Source organism: Colobus angolensis, unplaced genomic scaffold (genome assembly GCF_000951035.1).
Source record: "Colobus angolensis palliatus isolate OR3802 unplaced genomic scaffold, Cang.pa_1.0 Scaffold244, whole genome shotgun sequence".
In the NCBI taxonomy this organism is placed as follows: domain Eukaryota; kingdom Metazoa; phylum Chordata; class Mammalia; order Primates; family Cercopithecidae; genus Colobus; species Colobus angolensis.
In genome coordinates, this window is record NW_012115644.1 from 3296051 (window position 1) to 3319632 (window position 23582).

Consider the following 23582-nt stretch of genomic DNA (forward strand, 5'->3'; position numbering starts at 1 on the left):
GGGAGGCAAAGGTGGGTGGATCACAAGGTCAAGTGATCGAGACCATTCTGGCCAACAGGGTGAAACCCCATCTCTACTAAAAATACAAAAATTAGCTGGGCATGGAGGCGCACGCCTGTAGTTCCAGCTACTTGGGAGGCTGAGGCAGGAGAATCACTTGAACCAAGGAGGCAGAGGTTGCAGGGGGCCGAGACCGTACCACAGCTCTCCAGCCTGGCAACAGAGCAAGACTCCATCAGAAAGAAGGGAAGGGAAGAGGAGGGGAGGGGAGGGGAGGGGAGGCAACGGGGAGGAAGGAAGAAAGAAAGAAAGAGGACTAGCTAGGAGATAAACAAGGAAAGTATCTCGAGACCAATTCACTGTGTTGAATGTGGTCCAACAAAGTTGGAACTGAATTCTGACCACTAAATTTGTCATAGTAAAGGTAACTAGTGTACTTAAGAAGAATGTTTTCAGCACAGTGGTATTGATGGAGGCCATGTTAGATTAGAGAGAGTGGGAAAACAATATCTGATGAGTGTGGGCAACTCTTTCCAGAGTTGCATTGTAAAAGGGAGTGGGAGCCATAAGAAATGGAACAGCATCTGGGAAACATATGGGGTCAGGGAAGTTTCTTTTTAAGGACAAAAGATATTATGGCATAATTCTATGCTAATGAAATTATCCAGAAGAGAGGAAAAATCAATGACACAGGAGGGAGGCAATTCCTAAGTTTTAAATTGCACATCATTCTGAGTAGCGGGATGAAATCTCATGGCATCCCACTCCATCCCGCCCAATACATGAATCACCTCTTTGTCTAATGTAACTATGCTGTATACACCACCTGCGGAAGGTCAATAGTAGCCTAATGCTATGTCAACAATGCCTACACCATTCACCTCACTTCCTCTCACCATGTAGGCATTCTGTCATCTCACATCATTACAGGAAGAGCGAGTACAGCACAATAAAATATGTTGAGAGACCACATTTATACAACTTTTATGGTAGTATGTAGTTACAATTGTCTATTTTATTATTGTTGTTAATCTCTTACTTTGGCTAATTTATAAGTTAGACTTTATATAGGTGTGTGTGTAGTATGTGTGTATACATATTTATAGGAAGAAACATAGTATGTATAGGATTTGGTGCTATCTGCAGTTTGAGGCATCCACTAAGGGTCTTGGAACATATCCCCTTGGACAAGAAGGAACTACTATGTAAAAATAATATAGATAATATTGTCTATATTTATTCAACAATAACTTAAAAACTCAGATATACAGAGTACTCATACAAATTTGTAATTTCCTGTCTATAATATTCTTAATTTCCTTATAATTCTTAGACATTATTATCTTCAAATATTATTCATGATGAGCTATTACAGAATTTATTCTGAAAACAGGAAATCAGAGGCATCCAGGCACCTCATAGATAAAGAACCTACATCTACTCCCTGCTTTAAATATTTTCCTTGCACAGCTGATACCTGCTATGGACATTAATACACCCTTTCTCCATATCTCCTGCTCCTCAGAGTTCGGATGCTCTATCCTTTACTTCCTCAGGATGAAAATAGATGGTCAAGCCTCATGAACAGGTCAGTTGAGACACAAGCAGCAGAAGGCAGGTCAGAGTATCACATCCCTCCAGAGAGGTGGTGCCTGGGTCATCATTTCCCAGAAGGCAACAAGATAGGCTATGAAAGAAATAGCGACAGAAGGAAGAAGCTGCTGCCAGACTCCCCACCCCTCTGGTCTTTAGTATTCATGAATCCCCACACCTGAACTATAAGAGAGGCAGCTACCCCATCATTCCCATCCTACACTCCACCATTGGGCACACTTTGGCTCAGCACCGGCCACAGAGTTCAAGTGGAATAGCCTGTAGTGCATCTGCAGAGAAGACAGGCAGGGGCAAGGAATGAGCTGGGCTTTGGGTGATAGGTCTAGGAGGAGGAAGGGAACCATCAAGGACCCACACCACGAACTCAGTAGTTGTGAAGACAAAAGAGGATTATGTCTGTGAAAGACCCTTGAATAAGTGGCTAATGTAGTGAATTACCAATGTTGCAAAGACTCTGCCAAGATTCATGTAGACTCTCTGGTCTGTACGGGAGTTTTGAGGTAGGTCAAAGGCCTGTGTAGTCATTCTTCTTCACATCAACATGGACATATTAAAGTCAGGCTTCCATGTATACCACAGTGCAATGCCTGTTAAAATTTTTTAAAAGGGTAAAACTTCATTGTGTTGTTGTGTTGTTGTTGTTGTTGTTTTGCGTCTCGCTCTGTCACCCAAGCTGGAGTGCAGTGGCGCCATCACAGCTCACTGTAACCTCCATCTCCTTGGCTCAAGTGATCCTCCCACCTCAGCCTCCTGAGTAGCTGGGTTCACACGCCTGGCTAATGTTTTGTATTTGTTTGTAGAGACAGAGTTTCACCATATTGCCGAGGCTGGTCTTGAACTGGGCTCAAGTGATCCACCTGCCTCAGCCTCCCAAAGTATTGGGACTATAGGGATGAGCCACTGTACCTGGCCAAAACTCCATTTTATGCAGTGTGTATCAGGATAACTACTATGCAGACCTGTTTTCTTATGCCAAGCAACTTTCTGTAACTATATGCCATATATTACAATGTTACAATACCTGTTGCCCAGGCTGGAGTGCCAGTGGCACGATGTCGCCTCACTGCAAGCTCCACTTCCCGGGTTCACACCATTCTCCTGCCTCAGCCTCCCGAGTAGCTGGAATTACAGGCGCCCGCCACCACGCCCGGCTAATTTTGTTTTTGTATTTTTAGTAGAGATGTGGGTTTCACCCTGTTAGCCAGGATGGTTTCCATCTCCTGACCTCGTGATCCGCCCACCTCAGCCTTCCAAAGTGCTGGGATTACAAGTGTAAGCCACCGCGCCCGGACATGTTACCATACTTTAAAAAAATAAATGACGGAAATCACCATTCCTACATTTTCTGTAGCAAGACCAAATAAACTTCACCCACCAGGTCACAAAACCTTAAAGATGACAAGAGCTGGGTAAACCGAGTGCTGCTGAAATACCAGAGGGAGAACAATGTCACTTGGAGCACTCAAGCAGTTGCAGCGAGATGTACTGATCACATTTTAAAGCTTTACTTTTACTCCATCAAAGAAAATGACATCTCATTTTGACCAAATCAAGGCATAGTTACACCTGGCAGTCAAAACCCTTGGCTCCAGCCCCTGTAGAGGCCCTTAGCCCCATGACCTCCCTCCAATTGCTATAAGCTCCTGACTCCTGGCACACTCTTGTTCCTGCTGTACCCACCACCACCCGGTGCGTCCTCCCGCTCATTCACTTCCATGCTCTGAGGCTTTCACCTCTTCCCAAAGCTTTGTCTGCTTTCCTATAGCAGATGGGAACTTTTTTTCTTCTAAATATACACAGATCATTGTCTCAATTCTTTTATAACATTACATCCTGCCTTAAAATACAGGTATTGATAGCCTGTCTCTTCTATTAAACTGCATGCTCCTTGAACAGCTAACACTTATAGTGTTGTTACAATATGTCAGGTACTGTGATGTTGGTTTTGCAGACATCAGTAGGTACCATTATTAGCCCCATTTTACAGCTGTGGAAACTGAGACTAGGAAATGTTGAGTGACTTGTCAAAGATCACACCACTAGTAAGTGGAAATACTGAGACATACATTCGGGTCTGCCAGATTCCTCAGCCTAGATTTTTAACCATAGTGTTACACCACATAGTCCTTCCACAGTGGAAGGCATGTCATAAACATTTGATTTTTTTAAAATTCATTCTTATATGAATTTTGATTCAGCCCACCTTTATTAAGCCAGGCACTGCAGTGATGCGAGAGAAACAAGGAAAAATAAGTCCTAAACTCTTCAACAGGGGAACTTATGGTCACAAGAAACACAAAAAGGTTAGTGCACTTTAAGATTCCCATTCTTTATTCTCATACTTGCCAAGCAATTGGAAAATCTTCTGACAGAGCCTCAAGTTGTGGAAACTAGTTAAAGTCCTCTCTGCTCACTGCATAAAATGTTTTGTAATGAGAAATCAACTACCTTAATTTATTTTAACAGATAACATTATACAATTAGCGATGCTGAGATTAAATCAGATACTGTAATGTTATAATCAAGAGTATCTGAATACATTTCTTTTCTTTTATAGCATAAATGTTCTCCGTTGAGACAGGAAATGTAGCTTAGCATTTTTAGAGCCACTGGCTAAATTACCTCTATTGATGAGGCTCGGCAGGTTCTTTCTGAACGATTCTAAATAACTGCTGAGGGATGAAAGAAAGTGTTCCATAGGCTGTAGCCACAGCATGCTCGGAGTCTACTGGGGAGACAATAAAGCACTTGCCCCATGCATGAATGGGTCTACGTCCCGCCTGGAGCATGGCTGACTAGCCATCCCTGAAATTGTATAAATGAAAGGAAGTAGGCCAAGGTAGACATTTGTATTAATAATTGGTATGCACGAAGTAAATTAGGCTATCCCACCAGGTCCTCCAGAAAGGATGGAAAGGCAGTATGAACCTTCAGAAACAAAGTCTGCTAAAGCAATCTTTTCAAAGCTTTTGACAAATTGCAAACCTCAGTCATTTATTTTTTCTCATTGAAAGGAAAGCCCAGGGAAAAGTTTCAGTTTAGTTCACACACAACACTTGTACAGATTCACATACACACAAAGAATGTATAGGTGTATGAAGCATGAACCAGGACACGAGAGTTATGTAGCACTATCCTTATTCACAGAGGTAGTCAAGGGACCTGGTTGTGCCATTAGGCATGGGAGCATTTTTCAGCAATGTCAGAGGGCAGGCGCACAACAGTTCTGGGCTCCTTTAGCTCCTAGGTATCGTGCTCCACATGAACAATCCACAGCACAGTGAAATCTGGCCCCCTTGTTTGCACAGTCATGTTGTGATAGCAGAACAGTGAAAGGTAGTCCCCATCAGATGAGAAAGGTCAAGTAATACAACCAAACTATGGCTCAGATTTTTCACATTTTGAAAGGAAACAAAACATTTGGAACCTCTTTGCTTTTGTGGATCTGGGGAATGGAATTTTAACCTGCCTATTTTTTGGTGTAGAAAATTTCCAGGTTTCTAAATTGTCTTCAACATCTCCCTTTCATGAAGAACACATAGCAGGTAAAGAATAATGGAGAATATTAGCCTATTTATTAATGCTATAAAATCAACTTTTCCTCTAATCTTTGCAGGAAAAAAAAAGCTAATTTATTTTGACAGTAATATCTTTTACACCAAACATCATTAATCTTATGTCATTACATAATAAATTTTTATTCTTATACTTGCACAAACATTAACAATAATAATTCAAAAGGAATAATAAAATCAAAGTTAATAAATAATGGCAAATTATTTAAATATTTTAATTAAAAAACAGATTCCCAAACTTCCTCTCAATTGACATTTAAATTAAGGTGAAACACAAGCAATTAAAGATTAACAAAGTTTTGAGATTTAACTCAAGTAATTAAAGAATAATATTATAGTACTTAAAGAATAGAAAATAGATTCCCTTGGTAGTGCTATTCCATTCCTTAACCACTCAAATATTTAAATAACAAAAATGTAGTAGTATTGAAACCTGAAAAACGTCTTTACCTAAAAGTTCTCATGATACTTAAGAAACTGAAAGCTCCGCATACAGAAACAGAATGCACATTCTCATTCATCTTGAGTGTCACTCAAGAAACACATTTGATGTGGTTTTTGCCTTGATAATGAGGACACAATAAACTATGAAAAATGTCATTTCTGGAAAATTTGTTGGCTATAGTTCAGCAAGAAATGAATCTTTTTAACAGATATGGCATGATGACTTTGATGAATTGAACTTTTAAATATATGGAGCATTAAAAAAGATATTCCCTTAGAAATGAATTAATTTAGATACAACAACATACAGTATACCATAATTCATTGTGTCCACTTTCATCACTGCAGAGTGGTTCTGTGCATGTGACAAGATCCCTCTTCAAATTCCTATTTGGGCTTCACTTTCAATTCATTAACTTAAAAAAATGAAGACCTAGCTTGGACCCAATCTCTAAGTTTCCTATTAACTCTTATCAATTCTATAAGTTTTATGCACTCTGAAACTTTTCATGGTTTGAAGATAAAAATTTCAGGAAAATATCCTTCTGAAAGATTCTTTTTATCTAGTTAGCAGAAAAGTCTGAGCTACAAGACAGTTCCAACAAGACAAGTCAATAATCTTGGTCAATTTCTATATATGCATCACTTTGAAATTTGTTTAAAAGAAATTAAAAGCTTATAAATGCCAAATATTAAAATGTAACGCTCCACTGTGGGGCTCTGTATTTGGATGTTGAGACAGGGAGCTGAAATCTTATATAAGGACACATATTCATATTACTGGAATTCATATGATGCCTTGACAGATAAAGTCAAACAACATTTAGCTAATTTTGGTTATAGTTTAAAAGTAAGAAGTTTGAAGGCCTGTAATGTAGGATACCATTTTTAGTATCCTAAAGGATTTAAAAGCATACCCAGCATAGGGTGAGACAAGGTGAGAACATATAGTAACACAATAAGTATCTTTTTCAAGAGATTTATCATATTGATTTTAGTAGTATGCTACCTGCCATGGCTACTATCAGCCAACAAAGGCACATCTGAAATGATGCTGACTTCCAGTCCCTAAGCAAGAAATCTTCTAATGTAAACCATTGATTAACTGTTACCAAACTCTTCCTAAAATGAATACTTATATTGTCCATGGAGTCTAATTTACTGACAAAATAATAAGTGCATTATAAATCATTGAAAGTATTAAAGTATGTTACATCTTGGTAATCACAGTACTTTAGAGCAATAGTTTGGGCTCCAGGTAGTATAAAGGGAGAGGAGACAGATCAATTTCCAATAATAATTTATAAGAATAAAAACTTTCTATTTAAATTTACTTTTAACAGAACAGAAACCTAGAAATGACCGGGGTACTTTAGTTATTGGAATTTCTAGATAGTATTGGAAGTTCTAGAAATGAACAGGAATGAAAGAAATGTCCTACTTTTTAAGGATACTTTTTAAAGACAAAATAAAAGCTTCTCCTTCTCAATGACGAATAGGAAGAGGTTCCCCAATCCAAATTCATTTGCCTTGTGGTTTTGATTAAAATCTACACATAGGAAACTTCATATTATAGGAAATGTACAATTTTTGTAGTGAATTTCTTATAAATTATGATATTTGTTACAAGGTCAAGCAATGTTTCATTTTGTTTAAAATGTTCCAACGATCTAAAATTGCCATCAGTTTGTTTATGCTCTTCAAACTCTCTTCTCCTAAACTCTATTAATATCACCAAACTAAAGATTTTTATGTTATTTTATTTTTATTTTTATGTTTATTTTATTTTTTTGAGACAGAGTCTCACTCTGTTGCCCAGGCTGGAATGCAGTGGCATGATCTCAGCTCACTGCAAGCTCCGCCTCCCGGGTTCCAACGATCTAAAATTGCCATCAGTTTGTTTATGCTCTTCAAACTCTCTTCTCCTAAACTCTATTAATATCACCAAACTAAAGATTTTTATGTTATTTTATTTTTATTTTTATGTTTATTTTATTTTTTTGAGACGGAGTCTCGCTCTGTTGCCCAGGCTGGAATGCAGTGGCATGATCTCAGCTCACTGCAAGCTCCGCCTCCCGGGTTCATGCCATTCTCCTGCCTCAGCCTCCCAAGCAGCTGGGACTACAGGCGCCCACCACCATGCCCAGCTGATTTTTTGTAGTTTTAGTAGAGACAGGGTTTCACCGTGCTAGCCAGGATGGTCTCGATCTCATGACTTCAGGATCCGCCCACCTCGACCTCCCAAAGTGCTGGGATTACAGGCGTGAGCTACCTTGTCCGGCCCAAACTGAAGATTTTAAAAGGATTTTTTTTTTCCTCTAAACAAGCGAGCTAATGCCTATGGGAAAATAACCTTCCTAACAAATAGAACCCAGGGGATCTAGTCAGACAAAGGAATAAATTCTCATCTTTCACGCGACTTTCAAACTAGTAAACAATACAAGAATTCTATAACATTTTCTTTTCAACTCATGCCATATAATGTATAAAGTAAGTTTGTATGTAATGGCAACTCCAGATCAGCTTTCCAGACATGAAGATTCAATGATTAGAGGCTTAACTTTAATATGCAAAGTAGAGGGTTGGGTGGATGTGGAGAGGGCATCAGGATAAATAATCCACATAACTGGAAGTGGAAATTTAGGTCATTTCCTATCCAAGGATATACACAGGGCATATTGAATAATGGTCAGACTACCTGAAAGGAAACCACAAGCTGATTAGTTCCACTCCAAGGGATGGTTTTTAAAAACCAGTTGTTATTCTTCACCATTGATTAGAAGTCTAAATGGAAGGCTACATATGGTGAAAGATATATACATTCAGCCATTACCACAGAAGGGTGATAAATTATCCAGCATGCCTGCAGAGAACTCTCTAATCCACTCTTTCAATTTTCACTCTCACCTGTGAAAAAGCCTGAACTGTATGCCAATTGGTTGTTAATAATGCTGTCTGGAAGGGAGCAAGTTGAAATTGTTCCCCAAACTGCAAATCAAGAGACAAAGTATGTGTGTCTACTACAGTTGAATGGAATTATATATCAGAATAAAAGACTGTGTCTGCAGTACAGGACTGAAGTATGCTTTCATGTGTCCTATAAAACCCTTGTGCTCTGGGCAGCACAAAGCTCTTAGAATGCTTCCATTTTTTTCTTCCAGAAGAACATCATAACATAGATGTAGCTAACAAAGGCCTCCAAAAGGAAGCTTGTGATATAAAATATAAAATAATTGTTTTTAAATTTGTAGTTTCCAGATTGGGTTTCTACTCTGCCTGCCAAATACTCTCCTTCTTTCTCATGGATTAGCTGCAAAAATATGGATTTCATTTATTAATGGAAGTGGTGACTTGGCCACTTTGCATGGATTCTTTAGCTCTTCTAGCTCCACTCTCCTCTTCCTCCATAGAACACAGTGAGGTATGATGGATCCAAAGCCAGGACGAAGGGAGCACACAGTGAGGCTGCCTGGCATGGTCTGCAGTGCAGCCTACTCTGGCGGCCTCTCAAAACCCTCCTGACTAGTGCTACCCGCAATCCTTCACCAGCCCCTCTGCTGGGCAGCAGAAATGCTAGCACCAATCAATGTCTTTTACATAGGTTCCAAATGCCAGTTTTCCAGGAATATTTCATCCTCGCATGTGTCAGTAGCAGAGAGACTCTTTTGTAACTTTTCTCTAAAAGTGTGTGGGTCTGTATTTATTTGCTACAGAAAAATAAAATGTAAGACTTCCACAGCTTAGAGCTGGCCCACGTGTCACTTCTGAGCCATGTGTGCCCTAAGTCTGTCACTCTCCTCTGAGCCCTTGCTGACAGCTTTAAAGTAAAATAGCACAATTTTATCAGTCCTGCCTTCTTCATGGGGTCATAGCATCAAATGACCTATTTGAACGGGCTTTTGATGACTTACTTTCAATTAAATGTATTATATTATTTTTAGCCAGAAAAGCTTATCAAATCAGGTATGCATATTTACATAACACTGTCAAGTTACAAGGTTATGCACATGGAATATGAAAGCTGAATCAAGGAAATGGACAAAAGAAGAAGGAGGAAGGAATTACAGAGAAAGGAGAAGAAAGCCATGAAAGACAAGTGTGAGGGTACATCTGTGCATGTTCAGTAAGAATCTGAAAAAGTAGAACTTGAAGAGGTATCTGTTTACAACCTTACTGTGATGGTTAATTTGATGTGTCAAGTTGGCTAGGCTGCGGTGCCCAGTTGTTTGGACAAATACTAGTCTAGATGTTGCTGTGGATGTGATTAATGTTTACCATCAGTTCACTAAGTAAAGCAGATTTCCCTCAATAATGTGGGAGGGCTTCATCCAATCATTTGAAGGCCTTAAGAACAAAAACTGAAGTTTCCCGGAGAAGAAAGAATTCTATCTTAAGATTTAACATAGAAATCTTGCCTTAGTTCCAGCCTTCAGGTCTGCCCTACAGATTTCAGACTTACCAGTTCCTACAACGGCATGAGCCAATTCCATAAAATAAATCCCCATACCTCTATAGGTGCCCTGTGGTTCTGTTTCTCTGGAGCACCCTGAGTGATACAATCATCAAGGCTGTTTCTATTGGTAAACCCATTGGATTCTTTTTAGTCTTTATCTTATTTGCCATTGTGCAGGAACATGTGCATTCCAATCATGCCAGCAATACAGTATAGAGAGAATAAAGTCCTGAGCAAATGAGCACTTTTGGACACAATGAGAAGAGTTTGGTGGCTCTCGAAGTCAATAAATATCTGCACTTAGCTGTCTTACCAATAGCTCAAACTCAAATGTTCAAACCAGAAATCTTTGCTTCCCATAACAGGCTTCTTTTCTTGAGTTGCTGTTCCTGCAGTGTCCCCCTCTATCCCCACTGGAGATTCATCCTTCCCTTCTTCCTCTGGGTGACTGCTTGTGTCTACTCCAGCAATCTTATAGTTCTTTCATGAAACAGTTTCTCAGATGAAGCCCTCACCATCAACCCCTACCCAAGTCTGCTCTTCTGTCTGTATTCTCCATCTCAGTGGTCTCACTAAGATTTGCCAGAATGAGGACTGAGAGCCACCTCCACTTCTATCTCCTCTTCATTCCTATATCATCACACATATGTCATTCCTACCTCATTAATGCCACCTAAATCTGCTCTAGTCTCTACATCTCCCCTGCTACCATTCTTTCCAGATCATGTTTTCTCCCCCCGATTAGCTGCAACAATACTCTAATCATCTCTCTCTTCCTATTTGTCCTCCTTCTTGTCCTTTAGCAGAATGGCCTTCTCCAATGTTCCTCTGACCCTGCCACCCTGCTCCTTTAGCCCTTCTAAGACTGCATACTTTTAGGGTGACCACTTGGAATGGCATGCAAAGTTCTCCATAGCCTCATCCTGCTCCAATCTCTGATTTTACTAGTTACTTCCTAATCTCTTTCTTGAACTTTACATTTCAGCTTTATTTCATACACCACTTCAAAAAATGCCAGTTTTTTCTTTCTTGGGTTCCAAAGGCTTTGAAAATGCTAACCTCTTGGAAAATACACACTACTTTGATTTTTCACCCTGACAAGTCCTTCACTGATCTCAGATCCACAGGCATTCCTATCCTCTCCATATCTAAATCTGGATTGTATTCTCTACTGTCTTCCCACTGCACCTTGGCATATCCTGAGCATACTTCTCTCACAAGATTGCTATGTTTTTGTTTTGTTTTGTTCCTCTCTAGATGATAAGGTCCTTGAAGGCAAAAGCCATGTCTTATTTGCCATTTATCCTCATCATATAGCAGAGGGTGTGGTACCTATTAAGCACTCAGTATTAGTTTGATGAATGAATCAGTGTGAGAATATGCATTGTCTTTTAAATAAATCTATGAACTAATTATTAACAATCCTTTAAAGTCTCTCCTGTCTCTAAATTCTATATTCCATCCTTTTATCTTTCCTTGACCATACAGAAATACCTTCTTTCAAAATTATGCAGAAATAAGAACTAGAGATATGTGTGCATATTTGCTTGTGTGTGTGTATATCTTTGAGGCCAAAGATATTAGCAAGTAACAAAAGATGCATGTTTTATTTCATTTAACCCTATGCAAATCTTAAGGATGCATGAGAACTTGTTTCAAAAAGTGTAATAAAAATATCATTAATTTTTAAAAACATAAGAACATCTAGGTAACCTGGAACACTTTAGATTCCACATCTTGATGTCTTTTTAATTCCACCAAAACAGAAACAAAAACTTATTTAATGGTTAAAGAAGGGGATTCTTTCCACATTATAGTCCATGACCCAGTTAAGACCAAACACAGCACTTAGTTAACTTAGACCAAATGTAGGCCAGCTTCATGGTGTCCACATAATTAGAATTACGCAGAAGCCACCCTTTGTATAAGAGGAATCACAGCATTTCACATAGCTAGTTTGGAAGAATGGGAACATTGAGCCCTTCTCTGGTCACATGCTGCCAAAGATTATTAAATGTTTAGCCATTCATGAGGAAACAATAATCATTTACTCATTTGACCTTGTTCAAAATATTAACATTCAAAATGTGTCTAAGCTGCTTTGTAACAGTGCTTTATTTTCAAGTGGCTTTCTTGAATATAGCTAGTTATTGCCTCGCAAACCTGCAAGAGTCATATAATTACTTCCCTAATTAGTCCCATAAGATATTTACAGGTCTGCATTAGGCAGACAGCCCTAGGAATTCAGCAACATGACTAAGTGTTTGGTCATAAGAAAGCAAAACAGGAAGCAGTGACATGACACCTTATTTGTTCGGACACTGGACATTAGAACGGTACACAGGTGTCCAATCACCAACTAACAGCAAAGACTTTAAAACTGAGGCATTCCTTTTAAATTTTCCTTTTAGAAATTTTGACTGCCTTGTACTGTCTGTTTTGGTTTTTATTTTTTAATTTGAAAAGAAGCAAAGTTAATTTTACCAATCAAGTATCCTGGGGAGAGAAAGGATTCAGTCCTAAACTCTCACTTTTAAAATGTTATCGTTTCCTACCATAAGAATGGCAGTGGCTCACTCTTCAAGCCTCATGAAACTGACTCTAAAAGTGTTAGTCACTTTTTTTCACAGAAATATTGCTTAAAATTAAACTTTATCCTGAAACAATTGGGAATATGAAACCAGACAGATAACCAGAATTGTGTCTAGTTGAGGAGGTTACCCTGGACCCAATACTGTTATAGATCTAAGCCACTCCATGGCAAGAGAAACGGTACAAGGAAAGAGAAGGCCGTAACAATGATACAGGTGCTTACAGATTTGAGAAATGCTGAAAAATAAAAAGTCCTCATCATCAATGAGATTTTGAAGTAATCTGGAAGGCCTGGGTCTCATGATCTGCCATTAATACCTTTCTCTTTTTACAGACTACCCTTTAACTTTTACATCACTCTTTTTTTTTAAATCCTGTTCCTTTAATTTTTTTTCTGTTCTAGGTTTCTAGTGATCATAGTTTTAATGAATGTTTTTCTCTAAAATGTTACAAGACTGAGGCTACATTATTCCCAAGTGACGATTTCTGGTTCTTTTTATTTCTTCAGGAATTATTTCTAGTCGGGCTGTGGAGACTCAGGTCTGTAGAGACTGGCTGTTCGCCAAATTTGTTTACTTTTCCTTCTGAGCCCACAGCTACATTTCTCTCCCTCTCTTGCAGTTAGGTATGAACATGTGACTTGACTCTTGCCAAAGGAATGTGGTCAGAAGAGATATAAATCATAAAATCCTAAACTTCCAATAATGGTCAAAAGAATCCTCCCATCTGACCCACCGCTCTTTCCTTATCTATGGCGGTGCATCCATGCCCAAGATAGCCTTGGAACACACATGTTAAAGATGGCAGAGTCTCCAGCAGTCTGGGCTCCTGCAAGGAGCCTTGCCCATCACTATGCATAAAAAATGAATTTTTACTGTGGTAAGCCACTAACATCTTAAGGTCCGTCTGTTACAACAGCTAAAGTTATTCTAAAGCAGATGGTATCCAGAAATAGACCATAAGAAAAAAATAATGTTGCAAAAAAGATTGTCAATATTTTTGTATGTCTATTTCTTCTTCCTTGTTCCTTTTTTAAAATTTTATTTTTAAAATTTTTTTTACTTTCACAGCCTTACTTAAGCTCAGTTTGCAGCTCTTTGCCCCTTAATGTTGTCACTTCCAGAATTCCAAAATTCTGCTTAACTTGGCACTACATCTACAGAAACGATAGCAGAGGAAGCATTAAAACAGACTGCCACTAGACACAGTGCCCTCTATAAACACGGAAGCCCAAACCACTCAATACAGAAGACATGAAAAGATACTAGAGAAACTCTTCTATGTACACATTCATAGTTATATTCTTTTTCTTTTTCTGCTTTCTGGCCTAGAAGACAAATCAGTGTGCAGAGTCTCAAAATGAACAACCTGAGTTGTTTATTTGACAAGTGACAGCCTGAGATCATTCTATTAAAACTCTACCCCCAAACAGCCTTTCAGGGCAAATTAATTCTCTTGCTTTTGCTTCTTTGGTTTGTTATGGTGACTGTTATAATGACTGAATTGATCTGGCTATGCTGGTATTTTACACCCATACTGCCTCCTACAAGATGAATAGTTTGTTCCCTCCATCAATAATCATAACACCCTGGTTATTATAGAAAAAAATAACAGTTACTGCACATTGAAAAGCACACTCTTTGAGTCCAAATATAAATGTTTAAATATTATAATAATTAAGTAGGAATATAACAAAGGAGTAATTAAAGGAATATTTGCTGAAAAACTTCAAGAAAATTTTATACCTAGCTTTCTTAACTCAAAGAGGCAAAGCTCATACCTTCACATGATTTGCTTCTGGTAAATGATAATTAGATGATTTACAAGTTTGTTTTGAGTAACTGACAGTTTAAAAGAGCAGGTATAAGATGTAAGATCTACAAATAACTAACAGCTTAATATGAACCATACAGGATGAGGATAGGATAAGATACAACAAAGAAGATGCTTACAAAGAAGGTGGTATCACTTAAACCTTACTTGCCTGAAAAACATCTTATGGAAATATGGGGGACTTTGAAGAGGGACAGGCCTGGGTTCACATTTCAGTTCTGCCTCCTGCTAGATGAGCATGCACCCTTGGGTATATGATTTGACTGGTCCAATCCTCAGCTTTCTCCTCTGTAAAATAGGTATAGTAACTCCCTAGGTCACAGGGTGGTCTGAGAACTGGTATGTAAAGTGACACATGGTAGGTAGCTGCTATAAATTGTAGTTATTAGTATATCAGGAAAAGACATAATTTGACTTAAAAATCTTATCATTTTTTCAATATGCAGTAAAGGTATCAGAGGTTTTCATCTAAAAGTTCTACTGAGATTTCTTGTCCTAATTCATCTACCACATTGGCAGAAATAGCATTGTAAGCTTAACTTGGCCAAGTCTGCTTCATTCATCTGTCAACAAGATTCTAGGGTTCAAACCGAGATGACAATTGTTAAAGGTGGACAGGACAGAGCAGGCTGCACAACAGAGTCGTATTTCACACCTCAGAGGGTTCTACACGACCAACAATAACATCATATCCCTGTCAGTCAAGCATCATTATAGGGCTTGATAGACTGATACAAATAAAACAGCCAGTTAAAAAAGGGTCTCCTGGCTCTTTTCTGGCTATAATTACAGGACTTGCTTGATTCTGTGACCTGTGAATTTTAGAATAACACTTCTTTTTGGGACAAAGAGACAGAGAGACTGCACCCACTATTGACTCTGAAAAAGATCAAAACTATATGTAAAATTTGCTCCATTTAAAAACCCTAAAGTCATTTTGTAAATTTTGATCAAACTCTCTCTGCCTCCTATTACAGTAAAAACTTATTTTTAAATGATCCAAAATAGAAGGAACCATTTGACAGTCACATAATACAATGGACTGACAAATCATTCTAGCAGAGAGCTAGATGCTCAAAGCACATGCACAGAGTCCATTAGAACAATATTCCAGTATGTGTTACCTTTATGAAAAGAAAATAGAAAAAAGTATCTGATGTTCACTTAAAAACAAATTACATACATTGTCACAAAATTGCTCTGTTGCAGCCATTTTTCGCAGAGACTCCTCTGATTGTGTGTGTGTGTGTGTGTGTGTGTGTGTGTGCGTGTGTGTCAAAATAGATAAGGCTGAGTAATAAGCTGAAAGCTTCCTAGAGAGGAAATTGATACATGGGATCTAATTCAAGTTGTATTTCAAGTTTAAATTATAAATGATCTCAATATGCAAGACTACAAAAACTGACAAAAAAAAAACACATAGTTATATATCCACACATAATTGTAGTGGAATATATCCAAGTTTTCCAGAACATTCTAAGTAAAGCTGTAAATATATGGTTGCTAAATTAAATTTTATCATTAATACTTTTTTGTTTCTTTTAATCTTACAGGGAGATCTGCCATTATCCCCTGGGCCATCTAATTTTTTATTTGTTCGTTCATTTGTTTGTTTGTTTGAATTAGTGCCCAAATGTCTCTTGCACTGTTGGAGCACCTTCCACAATGAAGTGAAAGTGAATGACAGGAAAATACACATCAAGACCCCAGGTTACACTTTCTAATCTGTCTGTACACATGAAGCCACAACACCATGGGAACTGCGGGCCAGAAGAAAGTTTGAGAAATTTACTTGACATAGATTTTGTGCCAAGGATTGCTCACCAGAAGCAAGACTAACTTCTCAGACCAATTTTGTGCTTTATATTTAGAGTGCAGAATGGAGGTTAGGGCAACTGTGATTAAGATGACAATATATCCCTCGATAGCTTACTTGTGGAGACAGTTGAATAATGTTTTAAAAGATATAAAGTAGGACAATACATTTCTCTAAAAATAAAATTCGTAAACTGTCAGATTTTAGTTCAGGCAAAAGAAGTGAAAGGAAAAAATAAACATTTGACTTTAAACAGCATGGGTTTGAACCACATTGGTCCACTTATATGCCAGTTTTCCTTCTCTGCTGATAACAAGACACCCCTTTTCATCCTTCTCCTCCTCAGACTATTCAATATGAACATGGTGAGGATGAAGAGTTTTGTGATGATCCACTTCTACTTAATGAATAGTAAATGTATTTTCTCTTCATTGTGATTTTCTAAATAACATCTTTTCTCCAGCTTATTGTAAGAATGCAGTATGTAATACATACAACACACAAAATGTATATTAATTAACCGTTTGTGTTATCGGTAAGGTTTTCTGTCAACAGTTGGTTATTGGTAGTAAAGTTCTGGGGAGTCAAAAGTTATCTGTGGATTTCTCACTGGACAGAGGGTTGGTGCCCCTCACCCTCACACTGTTCAAGGGTTAACTGTACATAAAATTAAGGTGATGTAAAAATAGGAATAGTCCCTAGAAATTCAAATTGTCAGTAACTGGGTATTGTCTCTAAATAAACATATTGCTGATAAATTTATCTAATTGCAATAATTCCATTGTTCATTAATATTTACTCTGATATAAAAAACATGCCAGAAATTTGTTATAAAGCCACCTATTCTAAAGCAAAATGTGATGGAAGGCAGATACTTTTTAGATATTATACGTGGAGATTTAGGAATTGGAAGCTCAAGAGGATTTCATCGTAATGTATTTTACCCACAAGGGAGCCCATGATATTGGGTCCTAAGTACTATGGTAGGGTTCTATTTTATTAGTAAAGATAGCATAATCAATGTTTTTTTCTCTTTTGTACAATCAATGTTTTTTCATCTTATCAAATATAAGCAACTTGAATTATCTTCTAGTCAGTATGGAAACTCATGATTATACTTTATTTATTGGATTTGATGCTGTTTGCCAAACATATTATAACTTCTTTAAAATGTAGTCAAGGTGGGACAGTATCAATACTTGTTTTAAAAATTAGCCATTTTGCATTTTTGGCCATAATTTTACATTATATGTGATTATTTTAATCAAAGAATATGATTTCACCCCTGGCCTGACAAACCCATGTAACAATGATCCATGTTATAACACAACTATAATTCATAAGGAATGGAATAAAGTGGTAAACTGAATCGATTTGAAATCAGACATATCTAATTGAATTTCAACTTTGCAAATCCTCTAGCTGTGCAACCTTTAGTAATTAACCTCTATGAGCCTGTTTCCTCACTAAACAATAAGAATGGTAACATCAGAGGGTTGGTGTGAGAACAAAATGAAATTATACATGTAAAGTGCCTAGAATACTGCTTGCCTTACATTAGGGGCTTAATGCTAATTATTTATATATAATAAGAAAAGGAGGAACAATTGACATCTTTAGGTAGAAAATTTGGACTAACGGCCTCAAGAAAGTGAGAACTATATGGTTGCTTGAATTTTTGAGGAATCAAAGAGGAAGTACTAGAATTCTGAAAAATTCATAAGGCAGAAATGAGATTTAACCACCTTTTGGCATAGCTAATGTGGATTCCACAAAAAGAAGCCTTGAACACTCTACTCCAGCCGTAACCTCAGGAGTTTCCCCTGGGTAGTAGTGGTTTGTTACTTACTTAACATGAAGAGACTTAAGTATGAAGCCAAAAAGTAAAGACTCTTAGACCTAGGGCATGCCATCTGCCTAGCATTAAGCAAGAGTTGAAAGTCAGTTACAGAAGCAAAGTCATTTCTAACATGATTAATGTTCCATCCTTGAACGTGGCAGGAAGACTGCAAAAGATATTTGGAAGCCAATGTTTCCTCTGAATAAAGCAAACGAGTATACGCTAAGCCCCTCTCCCTGGACCATGCTGGCCTGTTAGATAAGTTGCCAATGTGGAGTCTGCAAACCCTGGAGCAAACTGGCTATCCAGGATGAGAAAATATCTCAAGGCCAATGATCATTGCTACCGTAAATGCACAGTGCACCGTATAAACACTGGGGTCAGATACAGTTATCCAGCATATTACTCAAAAACACATCTAGCTCAGAGCTGACAAGATAATCTGTTCCTGTGAGTGCAAAGCAGACTGGAATGCTGCAGCTATGACCTACTCAAGGAAAGAAAAAAGAAAGTGAAACTCTCCAAGGGCTCCATCTCATGTTCTTTACGCAGGCAAAACTCCAACAGACTTCAAAAGAAGTGTTGCCTAAGGAGGGAGGACTGGTCCGAGCTCACTGGGGGTATCATTTCCATGATCATGTTGCCATCTACATTTGGTAGACTGGCAAATGCAAATATTTCAGATACAAGTTTAAACAGATGAAAAAAGAAGTGTGAAATAGCTTGGAGATTTGCTTGCAAAAGAAACCTCAGAATTCCAGGAAAAGGATTTAAAATCAGAAGCTTCATAAGTTATCCAAAAATCCCACGAGGGTATTGGTGTGTGATCATATCAGAAATAAATGTTTTTCATCGTATGTTCTCACTCATAAGTGGGAGCTAAGCTATGAGGATGCAAAGCCATAAGAATGACACAATGGACTTTGGGAACTCAGGGGAAAAGGTGGGAAGGGGGTGAGGGATAAACAACCACAAATAGGGTAAAGTGTATACTGCTCAGGTGATGGGTGCACCAAAATCTCACAAATCACTGCTAAAGAACTTACTCATGTAACCAAATACCACCTGTTCCCCAATAATCTATGGAAATAAAAAAATTTAAAACAAATTTAAATGGACATACATTGCATTCTAACAACCACATGATCACAAAACTGTGTATTTAAAAAACAATTTTCCAAACTTTAAGTACACTCTTAAAAGGTCAGTAACATTTTTCTAATAGACATATAGGCTATATTTTGGTGTTTTAACAAAGTTTTAACGTACGTGATCCTGATAAATGCAAACAAGCCAAAGTGCAGCAAACGTACTTACAGGAGGACCTATCAGGGGAGCAGGTGGAGAGAGAAGAAGAGGGAGAGAGATGAGTTAGTGAATATGCAAAATATTAAAATCAAACAAAAGATATGCACATAATCATCAGCATGATATAACAGACATGGAAGTTTTTTAAAATTCACTGATTCTTAACCGTTTTTAGGCCATGGAGCCTTTGAGACCATTTCAGAAAAATTTATAATTGTACACAAAATTTTACATAAAATTTCAAGTGATTTTTAGATTGCCTGAAGCCTGTCTATGAATTACTGAGAGGTTCATATATCTTAAGTAAAGACTAATTTATACAAGTTTAGATAAGTATGAATTATGAGAATATTTGGTAATTTATGATAGACCAGTTACAGAGAATTGATATATAACTTCTTGAGTTTGATAAAACAGCCAAATGAGAAATGTACCTATTATTTGTCCTTAGAATTTTTTATTCGACACTATTATAAATATATAAAAGTCTAGTTCCTCATGTTTATATAAATTTCTTTAAAACCATCAAAACAGGCAAAGTCTAAGACAATTTTAAGTATTTCACATACCATTATGCTCAATTAAAATACCAGTTCTAAGTAGCTAGGAAGTTGGAAATTGGCTTTTGTTTTCTATGAAACTTTGTATAAGCATACATTTTTCACTTTTTCCCCATAATCCCCTTTCTTTTGACAACAATCAAAGATCATTTCTATGATTATCTGATTCCACTAATGTTTTATCATTTCTTTTTCCTCAAAACAAATTTATAAAGTATCCTCTATCAGAAGACTTTACACTTTGTGAAGGAATACCTACACAAGTTTCCAATTATTTAGATTCAATGAGCTTTAAAGGTAGCTTTTGATAACAGTCTTTAAAAAAAAAAAAAAGCAACTACATTGCTCAAATTAATAAATTTTCATAAACGCTTTTTACTTTTACATCTTTCTTAAGAGGACATGAGGCAAGAAAATAAACCACACATCAATCTGCTATCAGCTCTTCTTGATAGGTTAATGTTTCTGTTTCAATACTTAGTAATTGATTATTTTTAATATTGATAAATATTTAGAGAAAATACTGAAAAATAACAATTTATGGCATGCTAGAGTCAAATCTTAAATTACTTTATCTTGCATGGAAGAATTAATGGCCTCATATTACTTTATGTGGTCACTTCCCAAAAAAAAGAAAAACGGTCAGTGAACTCATTTATACAGATCACCTCAGTTTGACGTTTCTGTTTTACATTGGAGATTTGTTTTACATAGAGGGATGTGACCTGAAAGCAAGAATGTCCTGAAGTAGGAATCAGGACAATTGGTTCTGTTTCAAGTTCTGTCTTGGCCAAATCACCTGACTGCTATGGGCCTCCATTTCCTCAACTACAAAATGGAAATTCTGGATTGATTACTAAGGCTCCTGTCATTAATAAAATTCCATGGTTGTACAAGAAGGATAACACATTCTCAGATTTTGAAAACAATGAGAGTAAAAGCATGACAAAATTGTGCCAACTGGATAAAACAGCAACACAGCTTTCTAAGACACGTGCCCTAGTGTCCCAAGGCAGATGTTTTTGCAAAGGACCTACATTTACTGACCACCTACATAGATGGAAACGTGGCTGATGCTATCACACTGTGTGCAGCTGAGAAACCCTCCATTGTACACAGAAAGGACAGACTTAACTTGACCCAGTAAATAAGCCCCAAATGGGTACCAAATGTTACTAAACTGCAATTAACAATACTTTGCAAACTTCCCCTTTTTGCAGTTTGATAGAAATAAGAAGATTTAAAAAAACAAAAACAAAAAGAAAAAAAAACTAGGTCTAGCAGAGAAGATTTAAACGCACATATACAACCTCCAACAAGACAATATTATCATTAATTAGGAAGAACAGATGCCGGAACTTAACCAGAACATGAGTGACATAGAGCAGCTGAAAGAGAGACTTACCAGATTCTCCTCTTCGGCCTCTCTTACCTCGTTTCCCTGGAGGGCCTGAAATACAAAGGATAATGTTTTGAGTGTAGTTTAATTTTTTTTCCTGGTTCCACCAAAATGGCTAGTAAATAATTTATATATATTTTCTCATTGTTTTTATCTACCAATTTCAAGAAAGAACCAGATATTTGTAAAGGTCAGTACGGTCTTTCGTGTTTCAGCAAAACTCTTAAGGTTCATTTAATTATAAAAGCTACTCTAGATACATGATCATCTAGGGTTACCTAACACCAATGATTCGGAATTTTTGTTCATCCTACTTTAATATCATCAGTAAAGAAAGAGTTTGCTAAGAAAATTGTTAGTGTTGAGTTTTAAGTTTCTAAGGAATATTTCTTTTCAGTATATGAATAATTAAAGTACTAATTAATCATTTAAAAGTACTAAGTCCAAATGATTTATAGTTTCTTTCCAGTCAGGTCCATCACAATTTTCTGAAAATGTTTAGTTGGCAGTTAGTTAAATGTATATATTAGTAATGGAAAATAATCCTTAAAAATATTTATATCTCATTAAATGTGAATATATTGGAATTTTACCGATCAACAACCACCTGAATAAAATCACAATCTTTTTAATAGGGCAGTATTTAGGTAGTAATTATAGACCTGATTTTTCTACAAGGGCAAGGTCATTATTGTCATTCAATAAATAGTTAGCCTTTATGATGATCCCATTTTAAAAGCAGAGAAATAAAACTTCTTTTTTTTTATTTTTAACTGGTGAGTTACCGGTAAAGACCACCAAGCTAGTATGTATCAGACTTAGCACAAGATTCTAGACGTTCATGGCTTTCAAGCCATTATTCTCAATTATATAATTTCTGTCCTCATTTCCTTGGGCAGGAGTAGCCTTGCACTGAATTATGGTTCAGGCAAATAGAAGAGAATAATTAGCCCACAATGAGAATTGAGGTCTTATAATATTTGCCAGGAGAAGAAGGCCAAGGAAAATACAGAACTGCCTGATTTTAAAGAATGAGCTGCTAAGTAGGACTGATGACTTCCAAACTTTAGAAAGTTCAAGACACAAGCAGCACAGGCCTTAGTATCCAGGAGACTTTCAATGTGATCCTGAGCTACCAGCTCCCACATGGAAACACTATCATGGGAAATAAAAACATCAGTGGGGCAGTTAGTTTCCTCCCAATCCCTTACACAGAGTAAGTCTCAAATACACACACACACACACACATAGAGACATAATCTGATATATAAAACTTCCTTAAGACTAAGAATTATATTTTTTCTAGTACAACATCAGTTAAACTAAGAACTCTCTAGCAACCACTATATACTTATAATGTCTGTGGTTCACATGGTAGGACCATTAGAAGCCATTGTGGAAGAGATGACAGATGAGAATTTTCCAAAACTGAATATAGTAGTCCTATGATTTAACTTATATTTCAAGTGGCATGTAAAAATAGTTCACCCTAACCATGTGGAAGGAGAAACTTAGGAATATTCAAAGACAAAAAAATATATATATATTAGGAAATACCAGAGGGAAATTATAATGGAAAGTACTTTGATTGACTGTTGTCTCACCTACAACAAAGGTGCCAGAAAGGCCCAGCCCTGATTTTTACATATCTTAGAGGCCGCTAATTATTACTTATTTATTGGGAATTAGCTTCTTTGCCATTTTCCCCCTGAAGAATGTGTCTTTCAACAGTAGATTTCATCAAATAAAAACAATAGATTGCACAAATGTTTAAGAAATAACTTGAGGGAGCAAGATGGCCGAATCGGAACAGCTCCAGTCTCCAACTCCCAGTGCGAGTGACACAGAAGACCGGTAATTTCTGCATTTTCAACTGAGGTACTGGGGTCATCTCACTAGGGAGTGCCGGACAATCGGTGCTGGTCAGCTGCTGCAGCCTGACCAGCGAGAGCTGAAGCAGGGCGAGGCATCGCCTCACACGGGAAGTGCAAGGGGGAAGGGAATCCCTTTTCCTAGCCAGGGGAACTGAGACACACAACACCTGGAAAATCGGGTAACTCCCACGCCAATAAGGCGCTCTAAGCAAACCGGCACACCAGGAGAATATATCCCTCACCTGGCCAGGAGGGTCCCATGCCCACGGAGCCT

General features: G+C 37.4%; 1 protein-coding gene across 1 annotated transcript in view; it reads right to left on the reverse strand.

The window, feature by feature from the left end:
* Positions 1-23582, reverse strand: part of COL25A1 (collagen, type XXV, alpha 1) — a 389335-nt gene that overhangs the window by 91170 nt on the left and 274583 nt on the right. The window contains exons 3-4 of the mRNA XM_011945747.1: positions 21441-21485; positions 19485-19492 (exon numbers count right to left, since the gene is read on the reverse strand). Of these exons, the coding sequence (XP_011801137.1) occupies positions 19485-19492; positions 21441-21485 (53 nt within the window). The remainder of the gene's footprint in view (positions 1-19484; positions 19493-21440; positions 21486-23582) is intronic.